We start from the raw sequence: 23,380 nt of genomic DNA, 5'->3' as shown, positions 1-23,380 counted from the left end.
ACGATTATAATGAAATCAGTAAGTTGTGAAAAGAAAAAAGAGATACAATATAATCCAAATTAGTCTAGGTTAAAAAAATTAAAACAAAAACAATAAAACAGAATTAAACAGGGCTATCAGCAAATATCTAACTACCTAACCACATATGCCACACAATTTCTAATTAAGCAGAGCTCTACTTTTTCCTTTATTGAACATAAACATAACTAAAAGTGGATGCAGAAAGAGGTTATGCTTACATTTTATATTGTGTGTGTTCCCCACCAAAATATACATTCCATGACAAATAAATCTGTCCTGCTTACCATTTTCTTCCCAACACCTAGAAAACTCCTAGCATAGGGTAGATGCACAAAGAAAATTGCTGAATCAATGATATGACCAGAAATAAATGTATTCCATTAGTTCTACTAGAATGCCATGTTACTTTCCCCCCCTCTTAACAACACCATATTAGAATTCTGTGATTTTCTCAATTCTTACAACCTTTGCTTCTGCTTAACTTTTAGCAACCTACTTCTATGGCTTCACCCTGAACCCCAAATTATTCCTACTTTTAGCTATTAAGTAATAATATAGGTAATTTCTGGCCATTCATTCAACAGATATTTATTTTATATATCTAACTGTACATACACACACAATAATGCTGCCCATGTTTTTTGGCTGTTATCCCAAGGACAGACAGAGAAGACTGAGATCAGAATGGTATGTAGAAATTTTTGAAAGAAGTACCGACCTCATTGCTGTGTACTGACATAAAGGCAAAATGAAATACCAAGTCCAGCTCAAAGGAATAATCTCAAACTTTTCCTGAAGCTGATATAGTTCCCTTCCTCACATTATGAGATCTACAATCCCCTTCCTGTTAGATATCCTCTCATCACCATAACAACCTACATTCCATTAAAAAACAGAGGAATCATTAAAGGGAGGCAGAAGGAGAGAACTTTTGAGGCCGCTTTTCAGGTGTCCCATTCAGGTAGTCTCTAATCTTTTCCTGAAAGAAAAGATTAACTTCATCACTAAAATATGAAGTGTTATTCTGTGCTGCAATGCTCTTAGGGACTATAAGTTAGTATTATTTACCAGTAAATTAAGTTCCTTCTATGCCTATCAGCATTTGTTTTCTGTGTGTGTGTGTGTGTGTGTGTGTGTGTGTGTTTTACAGTTTTTCTTTCCCCATTTGATATCTTAGCTCAGTTGGCACATATTCCTGCTTCTACTAAAGCATGTCAATCTCTTACAAACTTCCCTTTTTATTTTTTTTCAAACTTCCCTTTCTTATTAAACTACAAAAACAAAGCTCTCTAAAATTATGTCTAAAATTATGTTTGTAATTTTGTAGTTAAACAAAAGGCTACAGGGAAATATACTACATGTTTACAGAGAGTATCTCTAGGTTACAAATATTCAATGCATTTTTTTTCCCTAACCTTTTCTTACCCTTTCCGAGTTTTCTATATAATCATGATTAGAAAAATATATAACTATATTTAAAATACACTATATTTGTTCTTTATCATTAAATATAGTTTTCATTGACTTATTTGCAAAATTAATATTCCTTTGTGTTTAAGCATCTAGAGAAAAATTTTTCTTTCTATGTACCATTTTAACTAGCTTTAGGCCTCTCTATCATATTGGATAGTAACTCCCAGAGTTTCATGGTTAATAAAAAATTGCTTTTTTAAAAAATAATTTCTAAAAATGATGATTCATTTTCTGATCCAGCTATAAAAGTTATATAACTAAAAAAATTAAGTCTATTTTAAGAGCTATTTTTGTTCACTAGTGGTAAAGGGGGAAAGTTGTCCTTAGGAACTCTACCCTTCTGATGACAAGGGTATCTTTTTTAATTTTTCCCTCATTTTATCTCTTTGTAACAGCAACCTTCTTTTCAAAACTTAAGGTCAACAAAATAAAATAATCTAGGTTCCCATTACTTTTGAGTAGAATACTAAAGTATACAGCAATAAAATACAACGGTTATAAAATAAACAATATTGCAGAATTCTTGAATAAGAATGCAACGGAAGTACAATACAGTACTAGCAACTTTAATACTAACAGAAGGTTTGGGTTTTACAAATCTAAAACAAGAAAAACAGAAACAACCACTCCTAAAGTTACTGATACCTTGTCCTTGTCTAATGTTGCTCTTAAAAATGAAGTTAAAATATACGTATGAGTTAATGATGAGTTAGTATCTGGAGTGCTTCTAAACTTAATAGGGGCATGCCACTGGTATAAACATTACAAATTTGAAGGTTGTTATATCCTAGGGTAATCATGATTTCTTATGTTTGTCCTAAAGATACTTTCATTAAATCATGATCTGAATCTTAAATTAAGACCTATCTTTGGGAACCTTAACTTTTCTGCCCCAATATGCTCATAGGTACATATTATTTTCTCAGTGATAGAGCTAAACAATCCCAACACTGGATTTTTATTTCTGCCATCCTTGCTTACCTGACCTAACTTTTTAGAATGCATAAATTTGCTGAATCCTATTAGGATGCACTTTATTACACAATAATATGGCAAATATATAATTTGACACCTCATTGGTGATCACTGCTACAAGGGGAGATGTACATAAAAGTCTAAAAGAAGACCACAGATGATAGATATTCATGCATTTAGTATTTGTGCTATTTGGTTCCTGCTGAGCCAAATACAACCTATACTTTTATTATAGCCATCTATTTGTCTTAACATTTGGCTCAATTCCCAGCTTTAGATTTGCTAAGACAATTATGTTTCCTTATGTGTCAAGTTTTAGACAATTATTAAGTGCTTATCTTAAGAGAACCTGGTTCTTAAGTATTTTCTAACATTAGAAATTGTGTATGCTAGGAAATGGGGTGTTATCTTGACAGTGATATTAAAATGCTAGAATCGTCTTAGTGAGTACGTAAAATTATGTCAATAATGATGACTACAGGGGAGCCAGGGTGGCTCAGTCCGTTAAACATCTGCCTTCAGCTCAGGTCGTGGTCCCAGGGTCCTGGGTATTGAGCCCCGCATTGGGCTCCCTGCTCAGTGGGGAGTTTGTTTCTCCCTTTCTCTGCCATCCTCCCTGCTTGTGCTCGCATGCTCTCTGTCAAATAAATAAAATCTTAAAAAAAAAAAAGATACTAGATTTTTGTCTCTTGGTTAGTCAGTCCTGTGTACTTAAAAATGATACATTTGCTAGAGATAGTTTAATCTTAAGTTAAGGTAGATAATAGTAGCCCACTAGCCTCATATGATCCTTCCAGTAAGATTACTGTTCACCCACTTATTTGACAAATATTTATGGAATATCTACTGTATCTGAGTTACCACAGAACAAAAATAAATAAAAGGCAGCTCAGCTCCTATTCTCAAGGAGCTTAAAATCCCATGAAATTCCACAATTATAATACAAGGTGGCATGTAATATATAACCAAGAGGTGGTACAAATAACTTGACGTAGGTCCTCAAGGATGGGTAGATTTTCAAAAGGCAGAAACGAGCAAATGAGTAACATTCTCCAGATAACAGCATTAACAAAACCATGGAGAAAAACATCAAATGAACATGTGATATAGGCATACCTTGTTTTACTGAGCTTTGCTTTACACTAAGCTTTGCAAATGCCGCATTTTTAAAAATTCAAAGTTTGTGGCAAGCTTGTGTTGAGCAAGTCTATTGGTGCCATTTTTCCAACAGCATGTGCTCATTTGGTGTTTGTGTCACATTTTGGTTATCCTCACAATATTTCAAATATTTCCTTCTCCTCCCTCCCTCCATCTCTCTCTCTTTCTTTCTGTGGGCTCCATATCCAATTTGGGGCTTGAACTCATGACCCTGAGATTGAGAACCATGTTCTACCAACTGAGCCAGCCAGGCGTCCCTCAAACATTTTCATTATTGTTATATTCATTAAGGTGATCTGTGATGTTATTGCTATTATTTTGGGGACCATGAACTGCACCCGTATTAGATGGTGGACCTAACTAATAAACGTTGTGCGTGTTCTGACTGCTCCACCAAATGGCTATTCCCCCATCTAGCTTCATCTTCTCAGGTCTATTTCCTGAGACACAACAATATTGAAATAAAGCCAATTATAACCCTACAATGGCCTCGAAGTGTTCAAGTGAAAGGAAGAGTTGTACATCTCTCACTTTAAATAAAAAGATGGAAATGATTAAGCTCAGGAAGGAAATTATGTTGAAAGCCAAGGTAGGCTAAAAGCTAGGCTTCTTGCACCACCATTCACAAGCAAACCTGTGATAGCAAGGGAAAAATTCTTGAATGAAATTAAAAGTTTTCCTGCAGTGAACACACAAATGATAAGTCAAACAGCTTTACTGCTGAGATAAAGTTTAAATGTCTGAATAAAGGTTTAAAGCACTCACATTTTAAGCCAAAGTTTAATCCAGAGCACAGCCCTTCTCTTCAATTCTAAGAAAGCTAAAACAAATGAGGAAGCTACAGAAGGAAAGTTTGAAGCTAGGAGAGCTTAGCTCCTGAGGTTCTAAGGAAAGAAGCCATCTCTATATGAAAGTAAAAGTGAAGCAGTAAAGACTGATGCAGAAGCTGCAGCAAGTTATTCAGAGGGATGAGCTAAGATCATTAATGAAGGTGGATAAACAAAACAATAGCTTTTCAATGTGGATGAAACAACCTTCTATTGGAAGAAGATGTCCTCTAGGACTTTCACAGCTAGACAGTAGTCAGTGCCTAGCTTCAAGGCTTCAAAGGATGGGCTGACTTGCTTTTAGGGGCTATGTAGCTGGTGACTAAGTTGAAGCCGAGGCTCACTGACCATTCTGGAAATCATAGGGTCCTTAAGAATTACGTTAAATCTTCTGTGCTCTATAAATGGAAAAACAAAGCCTTGTGACAGCATATGCTTACAACACGGTTAACTGAATATGTTAAGTCCACTGTTTGGACCTACTGACCTACTGCTCATAAAAATAATTCCTTTCAAAATATTACTGCTCACTGACAATACATCTGGTCACCCAAGAGCTCTGATGGAGATGTGCAATGATTTTAATGTTGTTTTCATGTGTGCTAACCCAGTATCGATTCTGCATCCTATGGATCAAGGAACAATTTTGACTTCCAAGTCTTATTATTTGAGACACTTTCCATATGGTTACAGTTGACATAGATAGTGATTTCTTTGATGGATCTGGGCAAAGTAAATTGACAACCTTCTGGAAAGGACTCACCATTCTAGATGCCATGAAGAGTGCTCATGATTACAAAAAATAAAAGAACATTCATGATTCACGGGAAGAGGTCAAAACATCAACATCAAACAAGAGTTTGGAAGAAGTTGATTTTAACTCTCATAGATGACTTTCAAGGGTTCAGGACATCAGTGAAGGAAGTAACTGAGAGGTGGGAGAAACAGGAGGGGCAGAAACAAGACGTGGGAGAATTAGAAGTGGAGCCTGAAGATATGACTAAATCGCTGCAATCTCATGATAAAATTTTAATGGACCAGGAGCTGCTTCTTATGGATGAAGAAAAAAAGTAGTTTCTTGAGACGGAATCTACTCCTTATGAAGATGCTGTGAAGATGGTTGAAACAACAACAAAGGATTCAGAATTTTACATACACTTAGTTGATGAAGCAAGCAGTAGTAGAGTTTGAGAGAACAGACTCCAATTTTGAAAGATGTTCTACTGTGGGTAAAATTCTATCAAATAGCACCACATACTACAGAGAAATTGTTAGTGAAAAAATGAGCCAATCAATGTGGTAAACTTTACTGTTGTCTTATTTCAAGAAACTGCTATACCCCCAATCTCCAACTTTGGCAAGCCTCTCCCTGATTATGAGCCATTAACATCAAGGCAAGACCCTCCACCAGCAAAATGATTACAACTGACTGAAAGCTCAGATGATAGTTAGCATTTTCTAAAAATAAAGTATTTTAAAACTAAAATATGTACATTTTTTAGACATAATGCTATTGCACAGTTAACAGACTATATTATAGTATAAATTTAACTTTTATATTGCACCAGGTAATCAAACAATTAATTTGATTCCCTGTATTGCAATATTTCCTTTACTGCAGTGGTCTAGAACCAAACCCATTAATATTCCTGAGGTATGCCTGTAATCATGTTTGGCTACAAAACTGTGATATGCAATTAGGCATATTAAGAGAAGGGTACAAAGACAAATTAAAGCAGAATTGTGTAAGACCTTCTATGTCATTAAATCTAGACTTTACTGAGTGCACAAGCTAACTAAAGGCTCTTTATGAATACAGAAATGTGAAGATAAAAGAAGTAAAATAGGAAGGTTATTTTAGTGGCTCTTTTTTTTTTTTAATTTTATTTTTATTATTATTTATGATAGTCACAGAGAGAAAGAGAGAGGCAGAGACACAGGCAGAGGGAGAAGCAGGCTCCATGTACTGGGAGCCCAATGTGGGATTCGATCCTGGGTCTCCAGGATCGCGCCCTGGGCCAAAGGCAGGCGCTTAACCGCTGCGCCACCCAGGGATCCCTATTTTAGTGGCTCTTGACCTAAAGATAGAGAACAACAACTTGGATGATTACTTGATTCACTTACAAACATTCATGGAGTCTCTACCATATGACAGACCCTGCTGTCAGCCTTGAGGAAATAAAGTTAAGACTCCTATATGATTTGGCCCTGTTGCTTCTCTGACTTTCCCGGGGTAACTCCTACTTGTCCTTCAAGACTTGGTTCAAATATCACTTTTCCAATCAGGCCTCTTCTGACTACCCTATTTTAAAATATAACCAGGTCTATTTTCTTTCCTTTTCCACCCCCATCGTTTACCACCTAACATACTACATAATTTATCCATGTATTATATGCTTATTGTTTTCTTCTCCCCATAAGAATATTAACTACAGAAAAACAGCTGTCTTTGCCTCTTATTCACAGATATATCACAATTATCTAGAAAACTACTTAACATTTATGACCACTCAATACTATTTGTTGAATACTGCTGAGTACAGGAACTGGAAGAGTTTATAACCTTCTCAGGAGAGAAAAATTATTAAACAGTGTGAGAAACTCATTAAAAGAGGGATATATGGGGCACCTGGGTGGTTCAGTTGGTTAAGCATCTGCCTTTGGCTCAGGTCATGATCCCAGGGTCGTGGGATGGAGCCTCACATAGGGTTCCCTGCTCAGCAAGCAGTCTGCTTCTCCCTCTCCCTCTACACCCTGCTCATGCTCTCTCTCAAATAAATAAATAAAATCTTTATATATATGTATACATATATATACACACACACACACACACACGTTTATATATATATATATATAAAACAAAATGAAAAAAAGATATACATATACGTGTGAGTATGTGTATATATATGTATATATACATATATAGTGTGCTATGAGAACCTAAATGGAGAGACACCTGGAAACACTTAAGGAAAGCTACTTCTAGAAGGTCATGATTGAATGAAATGAGAAGGGTAGGGATTTGCCATAAAAATAAAAGTACCATTAGACGTGAGAACAGCAGGATACTCTTCAGTTGCACTGAAATACGTTGTCAGTAGCACCAAATACAGAGCTTAGTACATAGTGCCTTCAGTACATGTTTGCTGAACTGAACTACACTAGAGAAAAGATCAGATATTGTCTTTATGAAGTGGAGAAAGGTCTGGGAAGGAGCAACCAAGAAAAGTAGAAAGAATTAAGACAGCATAATGTCCAGGAAATTTGGGGTAAATCATATCAATGGTGTCAAATGTTTAGAGGTCAAAAAGAGTAAGGCTGGAAGAAAGGCCTGAGTTTGGTCCATATCAGAGAGCAGATATAGTAGGATACTATGGAATGCAGACTGTCAGAATATCAAACAAAAGTAGAGATAGCATCTGAAAAGTTTACAAATACTTTCAAACATTATCTCACATGTTATCATCCCATCTTATGGTCAGGATACAGAGACTTAAGGAAGTTGATTTGTCCAAGGCCAGGCAGCCAGCAAGGGCTTGAAATAAGATACGGATCCAGCTTTACTGACTCTAATTCTCATACTACTTCCATTCTCCTCACCAACATGGTCTTTTGCTATCATTCACAGTGGTGGGCTGCAGAGAGATGGGCAGTGAATCTACCACAATATCCCATCAATATTCTGACATAACCAGGGAAGAAGCAGGAGAGCCTGAACAAAATTTAAGTGTAACTTCAGTACTAAAGAGAGAAACTGAATTATTTCCAAAAAGGATTTGAGGCAATGAATGCAGACTACAGAGAAGCTCAATAGCAGAAGAACACCTGAGACCTTACAGTTTAATTCAGTTTGCCTGTGCAAATAAGTTAGCTGTATTTCATTCTTTAAGTCAGGGCCCCATGTGGTGCATAGGAAAGGATTATAGATATGTGATGATACTGATTCCCTTGGCTCTTAGGGCTGTAGGTCTTTAGGTCTAAATTTTCTTCTATGTACCACAATGTGGTATATAATTATTATGGGTGTCTGTGAAACATTTTATGAATACAGATGCAACACTGTCTAGGGTTACTTCCAAGCAAACGACTAAGTTAAAAAAATGTTAGTGTAGGTACCTTTAAATCTTAAGATATTATTTACATTACTCACATATTTATGGAAATAAAGCTCTAAAATTAATTTTCTATAATAATTCAATACTCAAAAGCCAAGGCCAAATGATCCTGTCAATTAATTTTTCCTCCTTTCTAGGGTGACAGAACATGAAAGATACCGAACTCTGGGAAACGAACAAGGGGTGGTGGAAAAGGAGGTGGGCGGAGGTTGGGGTGACTAGGTGATGGGCATTGAGGGGGGCTCTTGAGGGGATAAGCCCTGGGTGTTATGCCATATGTTCGCAAATCGAACTCCAATAAAAAAAATATATACAAAAAAATTTTTTTCTTCCTTTCTAAATATACAAAATGTACTAAAATACGTGAAATAGATTTAACCAAAGATATACTGTATTAGGTAAGCTTCAGTTCTGAAATGGTACTTTCTATTTGAATTAAAGTTAAATAATAATATTATGATCCCTATTCTATAGATACAAGAAGAAAAATAACACAAAAACATACCTGTGGGGCGTATCCAGGAGGCACATAAATAGGAGGCACAGAACCATTTGGGGACATCATTGGAACCTGAGCAGGACCTGAATGGATCACAGAAATATGTGTTAATCCAGCATTACTTAGGAAGCTAAAGTTGAAAATAATTTGAATTCCACTTTGAATCCTCATCTAAAGTAAACATTCAAATTAACAGTAACTGTATTACTAGGAAAATAAATTAAAATGGTTCATCTGCTATAAAACATAAAAATTTTTCTTGTAAAGTGCACTGATTATTCTTTACCTACAGTTGTGTTTTGTTAACCTGTCTGGTGATCATAACAGTCACTTGGGGGAGCTTTTTTAAAAATGCAGATTTCTAGGCTCTCCTAGAGATTCTTTATTATGCTTACAGTGGGGTTTCAAGTCAGTATATTTACTTTACAAATATATCTGGTGAATCTTATGATTATGCAAATCCAGGAACACTGACCTAGAGGAGAATCAAACTAAACTTTGCATATAAAATCAATGACGATACAAAAAAGCAAAATTTTGAAGACCAATAGGAAAAAAGAAAGGTCATGAGGGAAGAGCAGTAAGAGAAAGAATTAGAAATTTGGAATTTGCTTTGTTAGTGTTCAAAGCCTCTTGTGTAATGTGTAAGTCATGTCTGTGGGGCCTTGAGAACAAAGTTAGAAAAATAGTATATGTGTATATTTAGCCAAGGAATAACTGTTTCTTACACTAAAAAGTTCTAAAGAAGAAAAAAGGGACAATTTAGCTTGTCTTATTCTATATTTTCTTTCATTTTTACTGTTATCCTTTCCAGATAACTTTTATAAATATTATCTCATTTATTCTCTTAATGTTTGTAGGATAAAATAGGCATTTTGGGAAGACGTGTTTTTTTCTAGTAAGTAATATCTTGCTTCATTTAACTTTTTAAAAAGAGTATCTCACCTTCAGATCCTTTTTTCCTTCTAACTTCAGACTGCATTGTACCCTCACCCATTAGTTTTTATTAACTTGAAACTGAACCATCTCAAAGAGCCTCACTCATTTCTTAATAAACGTACCCAAGAATCTAAAGAAGAATGTAATGGGGGAAGAGTTCTTTTTATATGTGGAATATCACCCTGAAGAGTACATATAATGGATATCAGCTATAAAAGAAAAGGATGAAAAGCTTAATAATAGAGCAGAAAAGAAATAAATTTCACTGGTAACATTATACAATACTTCAGGAAAACAAAATGAAAAGCACGGGGGTTACAGCAAATCTAGATTAAAGCCACTCTCCTCTTTCCCAGGAAGGAGTGACAACCAAGCAACAAAGTGGTTGGCGGTGGGGGCAGGGGAAAAGAGGTGAGACATAGCGAAAGAAAGAGAAAAGAGGATGTAGGAAAAGGTGGGTACAGGAGGGTAAATGCTAAACCGTGGTGAGGGAAGAGAGGAGAAGGAAAGGTGAAAAGAGTGAAGAGGCCTGGAACGGAGGGAGAGAAGGGGAGGAGAAGAGAGAAAAGGGAGGGAGGGAGGAAGGAAACAAGAGAGGGAGAAGAGAGAGAATAGGGTAAAGACTCAAGAGGATTCAAGGAAGTAAGGAGCTCACGTGTGTGCCTGTGTGGGGGCAGACTACCAAATTATGCTATATACAACTATAAAAATAACTTAAAAAAAGATTTATTTGACAGAGAATGAACAAACAAGGTGCAGAGAAGGGTAGATGGAGAGGGAGAAGCAGACTCCCCACAGGGAGCAGAGAGACGGATGAAGGACCCCCAAGATCACAACCTGAGCTGAAGGCAGACAACCAACTGAGCCACCAGGTACTCCTAAAAAAAACTTTTCAACATTGTACTCTTCCCATTTAAAACAAGCCCACCAAATACATGTTGTTCAGAATATTTTCTTAAAATAGCTAATTATATATAACTAAGATTAATGTACTATATGCTAGGCCTTTTGTGTTCTTTTTTCTCCTCATAATCATTCTACTAGTAGGTGAGTATTATTATTTCTCCCATTTTCCAGAAGTGGAAATTAAGGCAGAGAGGTTAAGTTTGCCCTAGTGGTAGAAAACGAATTCAAAATCAGGCAGTTTAATTTAAGGATATATCTTTACAACATAATTAGTAAACATTAAAATACTCTGCATTACTGGCAACTGATATAACTTGAGGCTCCAATGCTTTTAAGGAAAATTAAAGCCTTCATTAACCAAAAAGAGAGGAAGGAAGAACAAAGTTTTCCTACATTTAAGGCAACATTAACCTATTAATTTACAAAATAAAACTTGTGAGGTGCTTTATTCCCCTAAGTAAGAAAGGCTTCACCCAAAACTTACCTTTTAATTTCTCTATGCCAGACTCAAGAGAAAACGAGAACAGTGTAAAGAAAATCCTGGTTTACATCTATTAGCTAATTTATATAAACCTACAGTAAACTCATTGTATGAATCTTGAGAACTGGCTTAGATACTATTCATAGCATGTGAAATTTAGCTGGGAACCAGAAAAGAAAATTCATTGAAAATCCTATTTGTAATCTTAGTAAAGGAAATTAATATTTTTTGACTTTCTACTAAACGTGCCAGGGACTGTGGTTCCTTTCACATGTCGTCAAGTTCAATTCTTACATTGAGTCATCAGAATAGATTTTTATTGTTTTTCAGCCACCAGAGAAAAAAAAAAGTTATTGCTGATTACATTTAAAATTGCAAAACTACTTTGGATTGCTTCTTTTTTTTTTTTTTTTTGGATTGCTTCTTTTACTAAAGATATAAATACTACATAATTATAATTCAAACCATATAGTTTGAAAGCTGCTTTATAGTTTATATTTTAGTAGAGCAAAATTCTACTACTGAAAATAGAACAAAACAAACTCAACCTAAAATAAACCAGCAGTAAATACATTACTAGTTGCAGTCCCGGAATATTATTTACTCATTTTCCTATGAAGTAATCATTTCACTCAAGCAAGTAAATTTTCTTATCTTGAGGCAGAAATGGTACATGGTTATTTTTTTAAAAGACAATTCATGGATACCATATTTAATATCTAAAATACTGTTGTGAAATAACATTCAACAATGAACACATAAAAGCCCCATTAAATAAACATAATAAATACAATTTAGAATACAATATTTACAGCACAGCTTCCGTTGCTATTTCTGTCTACAGCAGCAAACCTCTAAAACCTTGCTTAATCATGCAAATGTTTGTTTACCTCCTCAGTTTCACCAATACTTTTATTGTTGGAATAAAATATTGAAAGTACTAAAAGATTAACTACAAACCTTGATTAAATGCAGTGAGCAGGTATTTTGTCCCAGTAATGACGCCAAATGTTACAAACTGTTCCATTAAATGCACATATGCCACAAGAATAGCCATATCTGAACAACTGTAGATATACCCCGTAGCTCCTTAATAATCTACATGATGTAAGCAAAATCCACCCCAAAACATAAAGCTATTAAAATCATTTTTAGGTGCATGTTTCCTATTCTAAACCCTAACAGAAGAGGAGCCAATTCTAGTCAACAGTTGTCTTTAGAAATTTGAGAAGCCCCTCACCTCCATTTCTTAAGAAGTGCCATCAATGATTTAATAAAGATGGTATTTCATTTACTGTAAGTTAAATTCTTCTTTTTCTTTATTAGCATACATTCACATTTAAGAAGGTATTTGTTTTTTGACAAAACTAAAAATTTGACTTTAAATTCTTAAAATGCAACGGGCTGCTGACGTGCTACACATTCTCCTTATAAGCAAGCTTTCACAATGGCTTCCAAATAATCTGATGCCAATATTCAGATTTTAGTGGTAAAAAGAAAAACCTAGCAAAATAAAGGCACTGGAAAGGAATATTCCATGGAATATAAAATCAGTCCATCTCCAAATAGAGTCTAATCTTTTTATAACTACATGGTCACAATTTAAAATATTTTTACTGCGATAGATTTGGCATCTACTGAAAAAGAACACACGGCATGACTTTAGATTAATACGATGCCTTCTGTTTGAAAATAAAAAGAATGTTCAAAAACAATCAGCAAATCTTACCACTCATTTTGTTTTTACAGTAGCAGCAGAGAACAAAATCCAACAAGGAAACAGCGTAGTACACGTTAACAGCTTTAATTGGAGAACGGTTCCGCTTTTTTTTTTTTTTTTGCAAAGCTGTGAGAGGAAAAGATCCTTTGACCGAGTCACGTGGTGCCTACCACGTGACTTACAGTGACCCGCGGAAAGGGAAGGGGGGTTAAAAAACAGCAAGGAAAAAAAAGCAAACATTCCCGCTGCCAGCGTTTGGATTGTAGTAAATCATTAAATGGTTTCTACTGCTGCTGCCTTGAATTTGACGATCTTTCTGACTTCCTCCTGAACTAACTCAAAGGATCATCAAAATACACGTACAGAATTTTTTTTTTAAAAGATTTTACTTATTCATGAGAGACACAGAGAGGGTCAGAGACACAGGCAGAGGGAGAACCAGGCTCCCTGCAGGGATTCCGCCCCCGCCCCCCATCCCAGAAATAATTTGATGTAAAACCGTTCTCTTTGTTTCCATTTCCCTCCTGTAACATTACAGGCATTATCTTCTAATTCAGTTTTCATTATCCAAGCTCCTACTTTCATCTATAAAGTGTAAGATACATATAACATTTATTAATCTAGAAGATTCGCTCTGAAATGTCCTTCTGTAACTTGATCCACTCTCCATGCTCATCCTTAAAGAATGCCCACAGCGTACAATTGTCTATAGAATATTTATTTGCTTGATCAATGTGTTCCTCTAAGGTGAGTTTTATGTTTCAGGCTGGCATTCGCCTCTCAAGTTAATAAAGGCTACCACTTTAAGTGCTGGTTTTACTTTATTTCTGATTTTGTTTTATGTTTAAGATTTAATCTAGACATTAATTAATACAGACACTTGGTGGACAGCATTCTCCCTCATGCTCATGAAATCTTAAAAAGACAGGCCACAGTTCAGGATCAGAGTGCTCTCCCCAAACTCTGGAGAAGAGGAAAGAGACCAAAGATGTCACAACAGAGGGGAAAAAGACTATAAGTGTAAGAACTTTTGGAGGTCTTTTAATTACTTTATCATGCTATGTAAGCTAAGGAAACTTATTAATAGCTGATACAAATGAATAGGTAATGATAATGATTGTGATTTGTTTAAAAGTTGCACAGTGGAAAAAAACAGATTTTAGTACCAGAAGATTTAAGTTTTAATAAAAGCTTCAGTATTTTTTAGCAAGATAATTTACTGCTTTTCTCTGAGGTTGTTTCTTTCTGTAAGAAGGTTAAAATAACCTCACAGCATTGTTGTGAGAATCAAATTAGATATACTAAAGTACTGAATAAGTATGTACTATATGTTGGCTAATTGAATTTAAATTAAAAAAAGTACTGAGTACACACTGGTTGGCACCACTCAATAAAGGGTAACTATTATTGCTCTGTTTTCAAGAATAATAATTATATGTTGCAGAGTATGTGCCAGGCACCATTTGGAGTATTTTACAAATGTTAACTCAACCCTCACAATAACTGAAATAGGCATCCTTTAGAGGTAGGGAAACTGAAGCAGAATGCAGTTAAGTAACTTGCCAAGAGCATAGAATGAGGCAAAGACAGGATTATCTAATGATAAGGTTATAGTTAAAAACAACAACAACATGTAAACCATGTTCAAACCCCCAAGAAGGTGGGAAAGAACTAACTAGCAAGAGATAACCTGGAGCAATAGATACCAATAAATATATGCCAGGCATCCCAGAGAAAGTAAAACACTAAAAGGCCATTCTCAAAAGTGGCAAAGGGTAATTGTTAATTTCGAAGCTCCTACTGGAAGGGAAGGCTGCCCTGAAGAACAAGGCCTGAGAGTAAAGAGTGTCCTGGTCAATGGAATCTGCTCATAAGTGTTCAACTCAGCTTCTCAGCAAACCTAACCATGCCTCTGATCTTCAGTCCTTAAACAAAAAGCATGCCCCTGCAACCCACCTTCTCATTTTCACTCTTCTCCTCACACAGCTGTTTCCATTTCTTGACTCTTTAATTGATGATCTCCTCAATTTTTTCCATTATGCTCACTAGAACCTTTCCCATTATAAATTCCCCTATATCCTTAACCTTTTCATATAAGACCTGTTGATATATTTCCTTTAAATGAAACTCGGCCTCCCCAGGACAATTTTTCTAGCAGCTCCTGGGAACAGAGGCTTCCCATTCCTCTTCTGAAGCAGTCTCCAGATACCCCAAGGCTGCTTCCCATTACTCCTGTTGTTCCTGTTTCATGCTGAAGTTTCTTTTTCCTTGAGTTCATGTCATATGAGATCATCCTCTACCCCTTCTCATTGCTATCATGCTCAGGTCTCATTTATTGAGAACTCTGGCACCATGTTCACAGTTTTTTTCCTCTACCCTGCTTTTCTCCGTCAACACGATGATGACTTCAATGTCCAAAAAAATGTAGCCTCAAACTTTCCTGAACTCTTCCCATTCTGTTTTTAGTAACCCATGTTCAAAGATACATCCTGGAACTTCTCACTTAGAATGCCACCATCTCATCTTTGAAAACTCAGACATTCATGTTTCAGTCTCTGGCCACCACATCTATCTTTCATCTCTCCATTTTCTCTTTCTTCTCCAACATTTGTTCTTTCTCATAATGATTTCTCTTTCCTTCTAATCAAACACTGCCTTCATTGCATGATTTCCTTTCCCATGGATGTCTTCCTTTTATATCCCCTCCCCACAACGTCCCCAATTTCAACCAGACTTAGAACTGTAGAAATCAAATGGTACAAACTCACGTTTGTAATTTAGTTATCTCCGACTTTAACTCAGTCTTGCTCAGGAATCCTTTCAGGAATTTATCCCTGGTTAATAGCCCATCTTGTTTTCTAGAGTGATTATCAGAGATCTCTACCACCTTTTAAGGACTTCCCCAAAACGGACCTCAACCACGTATGTCAGCATGAAATTGAACTATTTCGATACTATTTTCTTGTATCTTCCCTTCACTAGGAAGATATCACTGTCCCTTCACTAGGTCAAAGCTATCTCTCCACTTCTACTCTTTATCTGATTTCCATCTTGTCCTCCACCAGCTCTTTGCTCTACTGGTCATTCACTATTTTCAACTGTCTTCAGTATTTTCAACCTTTCTAACATTATCCTCAACTGTCCTCACAGTGGCCATAGAGTTCCAATGCCCAGGATTAGTGATGTGGTTCATACTTTCAAGAACTTTTCAGTTATAGTAAGGACAATATAAAATAGACATATTTCATGTTTCCTAAAGACATTGTTAATTCAAGAATGTGCATCAAACAATTTTCCTAGAGGAATAAAGAGAAAGGATGTATCAAGAACATTACAATTACAGGAAAGCATTATATGGTGATGAGCATATTCTTCATTTTCCCTTACCTGATTACATGAGAATTCTAGCAAACTTAAAATGCATCTGCTTTGTATTTTCACAACTCTGTCTCAAACAATTTGCAGAGAGTTCTCTTAAATCAATAGCATGAAATGCCACAGCAAGTGTTTGGACTTTTTGATAACATTTTAACACATCAGCTATTAGCATTCTTGAACTACTGATTTTCAGGTAGATTTGTCAATACAAGCACTAGGTGACACTTGGGTGACATTGGTTATATGCATTTATTGGGTACCAGGTACTGTTGTAAATGCTTTACAGATACTAACTCATTTCATCTGTATAATATCCTCTGAAGTGGAATAACTATTATTTTCATTTTATGGGTAAGAAAACTAAGATACAAAGAGATTAAGTAACTTGCAAGGTCTCATAGCCAGAAAACTGTCAAAGAACTAGGTGGTCTAGCTTTGAAATCTGTGTCCTTTACATTACACTGCCTCTCTTGTTTAGGATATAACACTTAAAAATTATAAAATGAATGAGAAAATTGGTATAATAATACCAAAGTTCAGCTAAACTACAAACAGAAAAGCACCAAACATTTGGATGGAAGACCCCACATAATACACCTCAAATATCTGCTAGTTGCATATAATGGCAACAAAGCAAAATGCACCTAAATATATCTCACTGAAACTTTTATGAAGACCTTGAGTTTCTAGTAAGTGAGGAATATCATATGGGAAAGTTAGTGAATTACTTAATATCCAAACCTGTCCCAAAAGTAACTAAAGGAGATTTAAGCAATACAGCAACAAAAACAAAAAAACTAAAAAATCCTCAACATAACAAAACCAAACCCAAAACAAAGCAGCTGACAAACTGAAGAAAAGAGAAAATTAATATAGAAAATAAGGAATGAGGCTGGTCTTATGCCCTCTCTAGAATTGGGCCATAATATCTCTCTGGTTTATATGAAGGGAAATAAGATTAAAATTAGGACACCACGGACCACTGTCAATAGTCCTTGTCTTCTGCAGATCAAGTATGTCTCATATTGCCATAGAGCATAGCCCCAATTACTTGGCTTGAAAAAAACTAAAGCAGGTATAACCTAATACTGACTTCTACCATATATAAAATTCAGTAATGCATCAATAAATGTCTAACTTTAAGCAACGTACCCTCAAAAACAGATGCAAAATGAACAGCTAAGATAGCAAGACAGCTGAATCAGCTGACTTGCAGAAAGGGCTTGCTAACTATGAGGCAAATTAAAAGTTGAAAGAGCTGACTTTCATTTTATAAAATTCTTTCTGGCAAACAAGATCAGTTGTTTATTAAGGCTGCTCTTAGACTGTAATAAGTCTGGGTCATTTGCATGTTAGAAAATTTAAGAAGCAGACTCATTCAGCTCAAATCATTATCACAAGAATTTAAGAGTAGGAATGTGAAATACATCTCATTCTACTCTTCTACAAATATATATCCAGTCCTTCAAAAGACTGACTCTGATTAGGACTGTGATCCTGATTCTTGCAGCAATGTTAGGGTACAAGTCCTGAATTAGCATCTAAATAACATGTGTTAAAGCTCATGCAGCTTAGACTGTAACTGATGCAAGTCCATGTAGTCAAGGGACCTAGGAAAGGTCAATGACATCTGCAAGTAATCAGGTCCTCTATGGGAGAAATCCCTTGCTGGGGAGTAACTGACAATGACATATGCAGATAATCTCACGAAGGTAAGGGGAACAAAGAATTAGAACCTGTAACTTTACTCGTGGGCACAAGTCAAAATTTGTTTCTTTTAAATCTGATTTGCTTGGCCAGGTGTCCCTAAGGTATCAATTTAATAAAGGTTTTACTTTATGTGGTCCATGCCAATAGAAAGCAAATGTGAGGATCATCCTAAAATCAGCTATGTTTTTGGACTGACTGGGGATGAGCTGGATGAAGAGGCTAGATATTAGCCAGAGATTGGTTAATAGGACATATATATTTGTGTTCTGACACAGTATTTCCCAACTTGATTTATGTGCCAGTAAATTTTTAAAACAAATTTTGGGGACTCATTAAGGTAATCAGCTTTTTAAAGGCCAAATTATGACGTTAAAAAGAAAGAAGGAAGAAATTAAGAAGAGAAGGAAGTCTATTATATATTATCGCGTCATTTATAAAGAATATTTTAACCTCAAAATAGAAGAGCTTTAACTTCAGAATTAAGAAAAAAGTCTCTAGGGGTGCCTGGGTGGCTCAGTGGTTGAGCGTCTGCTTTTGGCTCAGGCCATGACCCCGGGGTCCTCGCATCGAGTCCCACATCGGGCTCCCTGCATGGAGCCTGCTTCTCTCTCTGCCTATGTGTCTCAGCCTCTCTCTCTGTGTCTCTCATGAATAAATAAAATAAATCTTAAAAAAAAAATCTTTAAATTAAATAAATTTAGCTTAATGAAAAACTACTACAATACCCTTATTTTTCCCATTTCTTAGACTGGTTAAATGTCCCTAAATCTATGGACAAGGTTTTGGGAATAACTCTTAGTAGTAGGAGAAATACAGATTTGTTTTTGAGGCTGGTTAAACTCTGGTGATGCAAGAGGGAGAAAATAGAGTAGAGGTAAGATAACCACATTATCATCATCTAATCTAAGACACTTCTGAAAGTAAAGGAGCAGCTTAAAAATCACTAAAATTATATAATTTTTTTTAAAATTGCAGGAAGTCTTTTATTTTATTTTATTTTATTTTATTTTATTTTATTTTATTTTATTTTATTTTATTTTATTTTATTTATGATAGTCACAGAGAGAGAGAGAGAGAGAGAGAGGCAGAGACACAGGCAGAGGGAGAGGCAGGCTCCATGCACCGGGAGCCTGACGTGGGATTCGATCCCGGGTCTCCAAGATTGCGCCCTGGGCCAAAGGCAGGCGCTAAACCGTTGCGCCACCCAGGGATCCCCCCCCTTTTTTTTTTAAATTATATAATTTGGAATAATCTTTTATTGATTGACAAATTGCTTTTCTTACACTGAGGGACATGAAAAGTTCTATTAAAAATGTTAAAAAATAAAAGGCTTTATTAAAAAACATATGCAAGTATATTAAAGGGTATTTTATGGACTTCTTTATGTTGAATATCTGGATATTAAAGTAGTGTTAACAGAACAATCTTTTTAGTACATATCCATGTATTTTAGTCAATCTGTTAGCTCTGTCTTTATTCCATATCGTTGGTATATGACTGAAAATTTTCTTCTTTCAATATAGCCTCATTTTTAATTTTTTCATAAAACTGCCTGCAACTGTTATATTTTAGTTAATAACTTTGAAACTATTGATCTCTTCAACTCTTTTCTATAATACCTTAAGACTACAGTATTTATATTCAGAGAATACTCTGATTCTTAGGTGCCATCTGGTAAGCTGGGAGCCAATTCTGCTTAAGCAGAGGATAATCTTAATTCTATTCTTTTTTCTTTTTGAAATGTGTAAATATTTAACTCCAAATATTTTCACTGGAACTATAATACCTTCCAAGTTTTAACAAACAAAACTTATTGGATTGTCTCTATGATTCTTTTGAATATTTTACCAAATTTAGAATTTCTTTTTAGCTCACTGTTACTGAAAGGGCTTATTGCAAAATTTAAAAAAAAGCACTGCCAATATTAAGTAGTTACAGATTTATACAATAAATGACAAAGCCATTCAGATTTTCTTTTCATATACTCTGTGGCAGGAATATTTAGATTTTATCTCCTGCATACAGTCTACATTTATCTAACCCCTATGCTTCCCATTGGTGACCCTCAATCAGTAGCCTCCTAATGCCAAGTGGCCAGCAGCAGCAGCATCACATACTTCTTCAGCAGCCACCACCACCAGGAGACTAGAAGGTATTAGCAGATCCTAGCCTTCTGTATCTAAGAGTACTTTATTTTACTTCTAAGTACCTTAACTACTATCCTTGACTTGCTTCTGGTCAGGATCAGAAAAAAGAAACAATCCTCTTTAAGATTGTTGCCTTTAAGATTTAATCAGAGGTTAAAGTGAAAAACAAGAGGAGATCATGGCAGAAGCTGGAAATACAAAATGGTAGATAACCAGATGCATCACAGCTTATTTTAATGGAATCACTATTATACTCTGTCAAACAATGAAAAGTCTGGAACAAATGTTAAACTGGTTAAACACCACGATGAGAGGTATGAACTGGGATCAATAAAGTCACCCTATTAATAGGAGATACCCATTTGATAGGTTGATAAAGTTAACATTTATTCACTTGAGGCAGGCAATTAGCATAGGCCTTCAGTCTAAGAATTTAACAAGTTGGTGGTCATAATTTGGGAACAGAATAAGGCAGAGAGTTACAGAAGAAAAAGATCAAGGTCATTATTCACTGCTTAGATATTTAAGGGCTTTTTCCATGAAAATATATTATTCTTTTTTAAGGTTGGATAAAGTAGACTTCTTAAATTAGGGGCCTACTAAGTGTGATTCAGAATTATGGGTAATTTCATTTATCTGTGTACAGCTAATTGACAATTTCTATAATTAGAATTGCTAAGCATTTAGATTTATCAGTGATAATAAGCACATCAAGTAGAAGAAGTTTGAAGAATGACTGTATCATGGTTAGAATTTATCGTTAGCACTAAACTGAACTGTATACAGATAAAAAACTTGAAGTAGGAGATGTATTTATCAAGTACCTGTTTCTAAAGTAGTTATTTTTAGTGCTCTTGTTTAGAAAGCTACAAAGGCTGTGATATTAATGTGCATGGATGCAGCAGGTTGTGAACACTATTTTTAGTATCAGTTTAATGTGAACAATGATGAATCATTCTTTGTTATTCTAGTAGGAAATAGTACTTGGGTTTTACTGCAGCACATCAGATTAACTATCTCTCAATAACTGCACACCCACATGCTGACATCACACTGGCAGTGATATGGATCAATGACGCAAATCCTGTCAGGATCAAACATTTAGGCCACAGAGGTTGAAAAAAAAAAAAAAAAAAGCCCACATGACAGGGCAGACCAGTCATCCAACATGCACAGACTGCATTAAATCAGAATTGCTGATGTTAAAAAGGGTTGTGATAGGTTCTTTTTACATAATAGCTAGGGTTTTTAATTTTAATGATAGATTTCCCACATAACCAGCTCTATATTTACCTTTAAGTTTCCTCACAGCTTCTGTGATTTAAGGTCTGGACCTTTTAGAACATGTCTGAAGGTTCTACTAGCCACCTGAGTTACCTGGAAAATAGCCTCTGTAGCCACTCTTTGGACTGATCTTTTGTAGAATATGCCACCATTTTAAGCTTTTTATAGAAAATGTTGTGCCTGACAAATAACACATTTACATTTAGATTTGGAGCACTACATTCCGTGGCCTTACAATTCGCTGCTACCTCAGGGTCTTTTACATTGTTATCTTCTTCTTTAGGCTTTCACTATTTTTAGTTTTACTGACATCAAAATATCGATTTTTAAATTTTTTTTACAGATGGTTTGGAGAAGATGGTTTATTATGAATAACTATATATGAGGTCTCAAAATATCTTCTCCCTGAATTAACCCACCTAGAATTAGAGATCTCTCCCCTAACAGGAACAGAACTTATCTCTGGAGGCCTGCCACAGAACGTTTGCATCCTCATATATAGTCCTCTGAGAAGAAATTAGGCCTCTACATTTAAACACGAACATTCTTTCTCCTCAAAGACTATCACTTCTCAGGAGAACTGGAAAACTGAAGGGAGATGAGAGCTGGAGGTAAGTTTAATAACCTTTTGTTCTAGCATCTTTAATCTGACATAATCAGACTAACCTGAAAACATGCCAACAATCCTTTCCTATACTCTCAGGCATTGCCTTCATGTTGTTTCCTAAGAGAAATCTTTTTTTTTTTTTTTTTTAAGAAGGAAAAGCAAAAGCTCTCCCTTATTAGGTTGGTTTGCATTTTAAAAACTATTAATCATCTGAAAGAAATATTCGGAATACATAAAAATTACTGTAATAGTTGTCTTTGGTTCTTTTTGAAGGGTGTCTTTAAATCTAGATTATTCATAGTAGAAATGCTGTTTCACAATTGAAAACACTGCTATACTTTTTCACTATACATCAACTTTCATCAGGAGAAGACTAGACTATAAGGTCTTATTTTTTTGTTATGATTTATATATTCTGACCATTTGCTATTGGCCACTGTTTTACTCTACTCATTTTAACCTCCTCAGGGCAAGTCTCACCAGCTAACACGTTCCTTAAGTGGAAAAAAGGAGATTAAAAAACCACTGTGTTGATGGCTTGCTAAAGACTATGAAGAGAAGAAAAAGTTCCCACAAGAGTGAAGACAGAAATAAAGGCCTCACATCCCTTTCATTCTCTTCAGATTCACGCATTACCAGACTGGGAAGTAAAGAGTCTTATTTATGTAGATCATTTATGATGAGGTTAAGCCAAGAAAGGAGATGGAGCTTTTCCCAGGCTCTTTTGCTTGTGGCCATAAGACATTCTGGAGATACTTAGATTGCAGGTGTGGGACCTTCCTTTTCATTCTTGTCTCCTAACTATACAGTTTCTCTCCCAAAAACAACCATTCTTTGCTTCTTATAAATCCTTTCAGAGATATTCTGTGCTTGTAAAAGCAATTATATATATAATAATATAATAATAATTGTATAATAATATACAAATGATAGGGGCACCTGGGAGGCTCAGTTGGTTAAGTCTCTACCTTTGGCCCAGGTCATGATCTCAAGAGTCCTGGGATCAAGAACTACATCAACATTCCTGCTTCGTGAGGAGTCTGCTTCTCCCTCTCCCTCTGCCCCTCCCCCCTGCTTGGGTGCATGCTCTCAAATAAATGAAATCTTAAAAAAATATACAAATGATAGTATACTATATAC

The 23,380-nt window shown here is 35.5% G+C and overlaps 1 protein-coding gene and 1 long non-coding RNA gene across 7 annotated transcripts in view; one reads left to right on the top strand and one right to left on the bottom strand.

Annotated features, from left to right (window-relative positions):
- FNDC3A (fibronectin type III domain containing 3A) overlaps positions 1-23,380 on the bottom strand; it is a 170,510-nt gene that overhangs the window by 67,240 nt on the left and 79,890 nt on the right. For 3 of the 5 annotated variants that reach the window (XM_077855756.1, XM_077855753.1, XM_077855754.1), the window contains exon 4: positions 9,075-9,151. In XM_077855756.1, coding sequence (XP_077711882.1) covers positions 9,075-9,151 — 77 coding nt within the window. Of the gene's footprint in view, positions 1-739; positions 860-9,074; positions 9,152-13,123; positions 13,250-23,380 lie in introns of those variants that run through there. The other 2 variants (XM_077855757.1, XM_077855758.1) reach the window with 2 other exon arrangements.
- Positions 902-23,324, top strand: LOC144288089 (uncharacterized). 2 transcript variants are annotated; one of them, XR_013356048.1, is made up of 6 exons: positions 902-982; positions 9,044-9,244; positions 9,929-9,966; positions 10,745-10,879; positions 22,081-22,244; positions 22,709-23,324. It is a non-coding gene; the product is annotated as an uncharacterized LOC144288089 (long non-coding RNA). The 2 variants fall into 2 exon arrangements; XR_013356049.1 differs by lacking the exon at positions 9,929-9,966.

The sequence above is a fragment of the Canis aureus genome, chromosome 17 (assembly GCF_053574225.1).
Source record: "Canis aureus isolate CA01 chromosome 17, VMU_Caureus_v.1.0, whole genome shotgun sequence".
Taxonomy (NCBI): Eukaryota; Metazoa; Chordata; class Mammalia; order Carnivora; family Canidae; genus Canis; species Canis aureus.
This window is presented reverse-complemented; position numbering and strand designations above follow the sequence as displayed.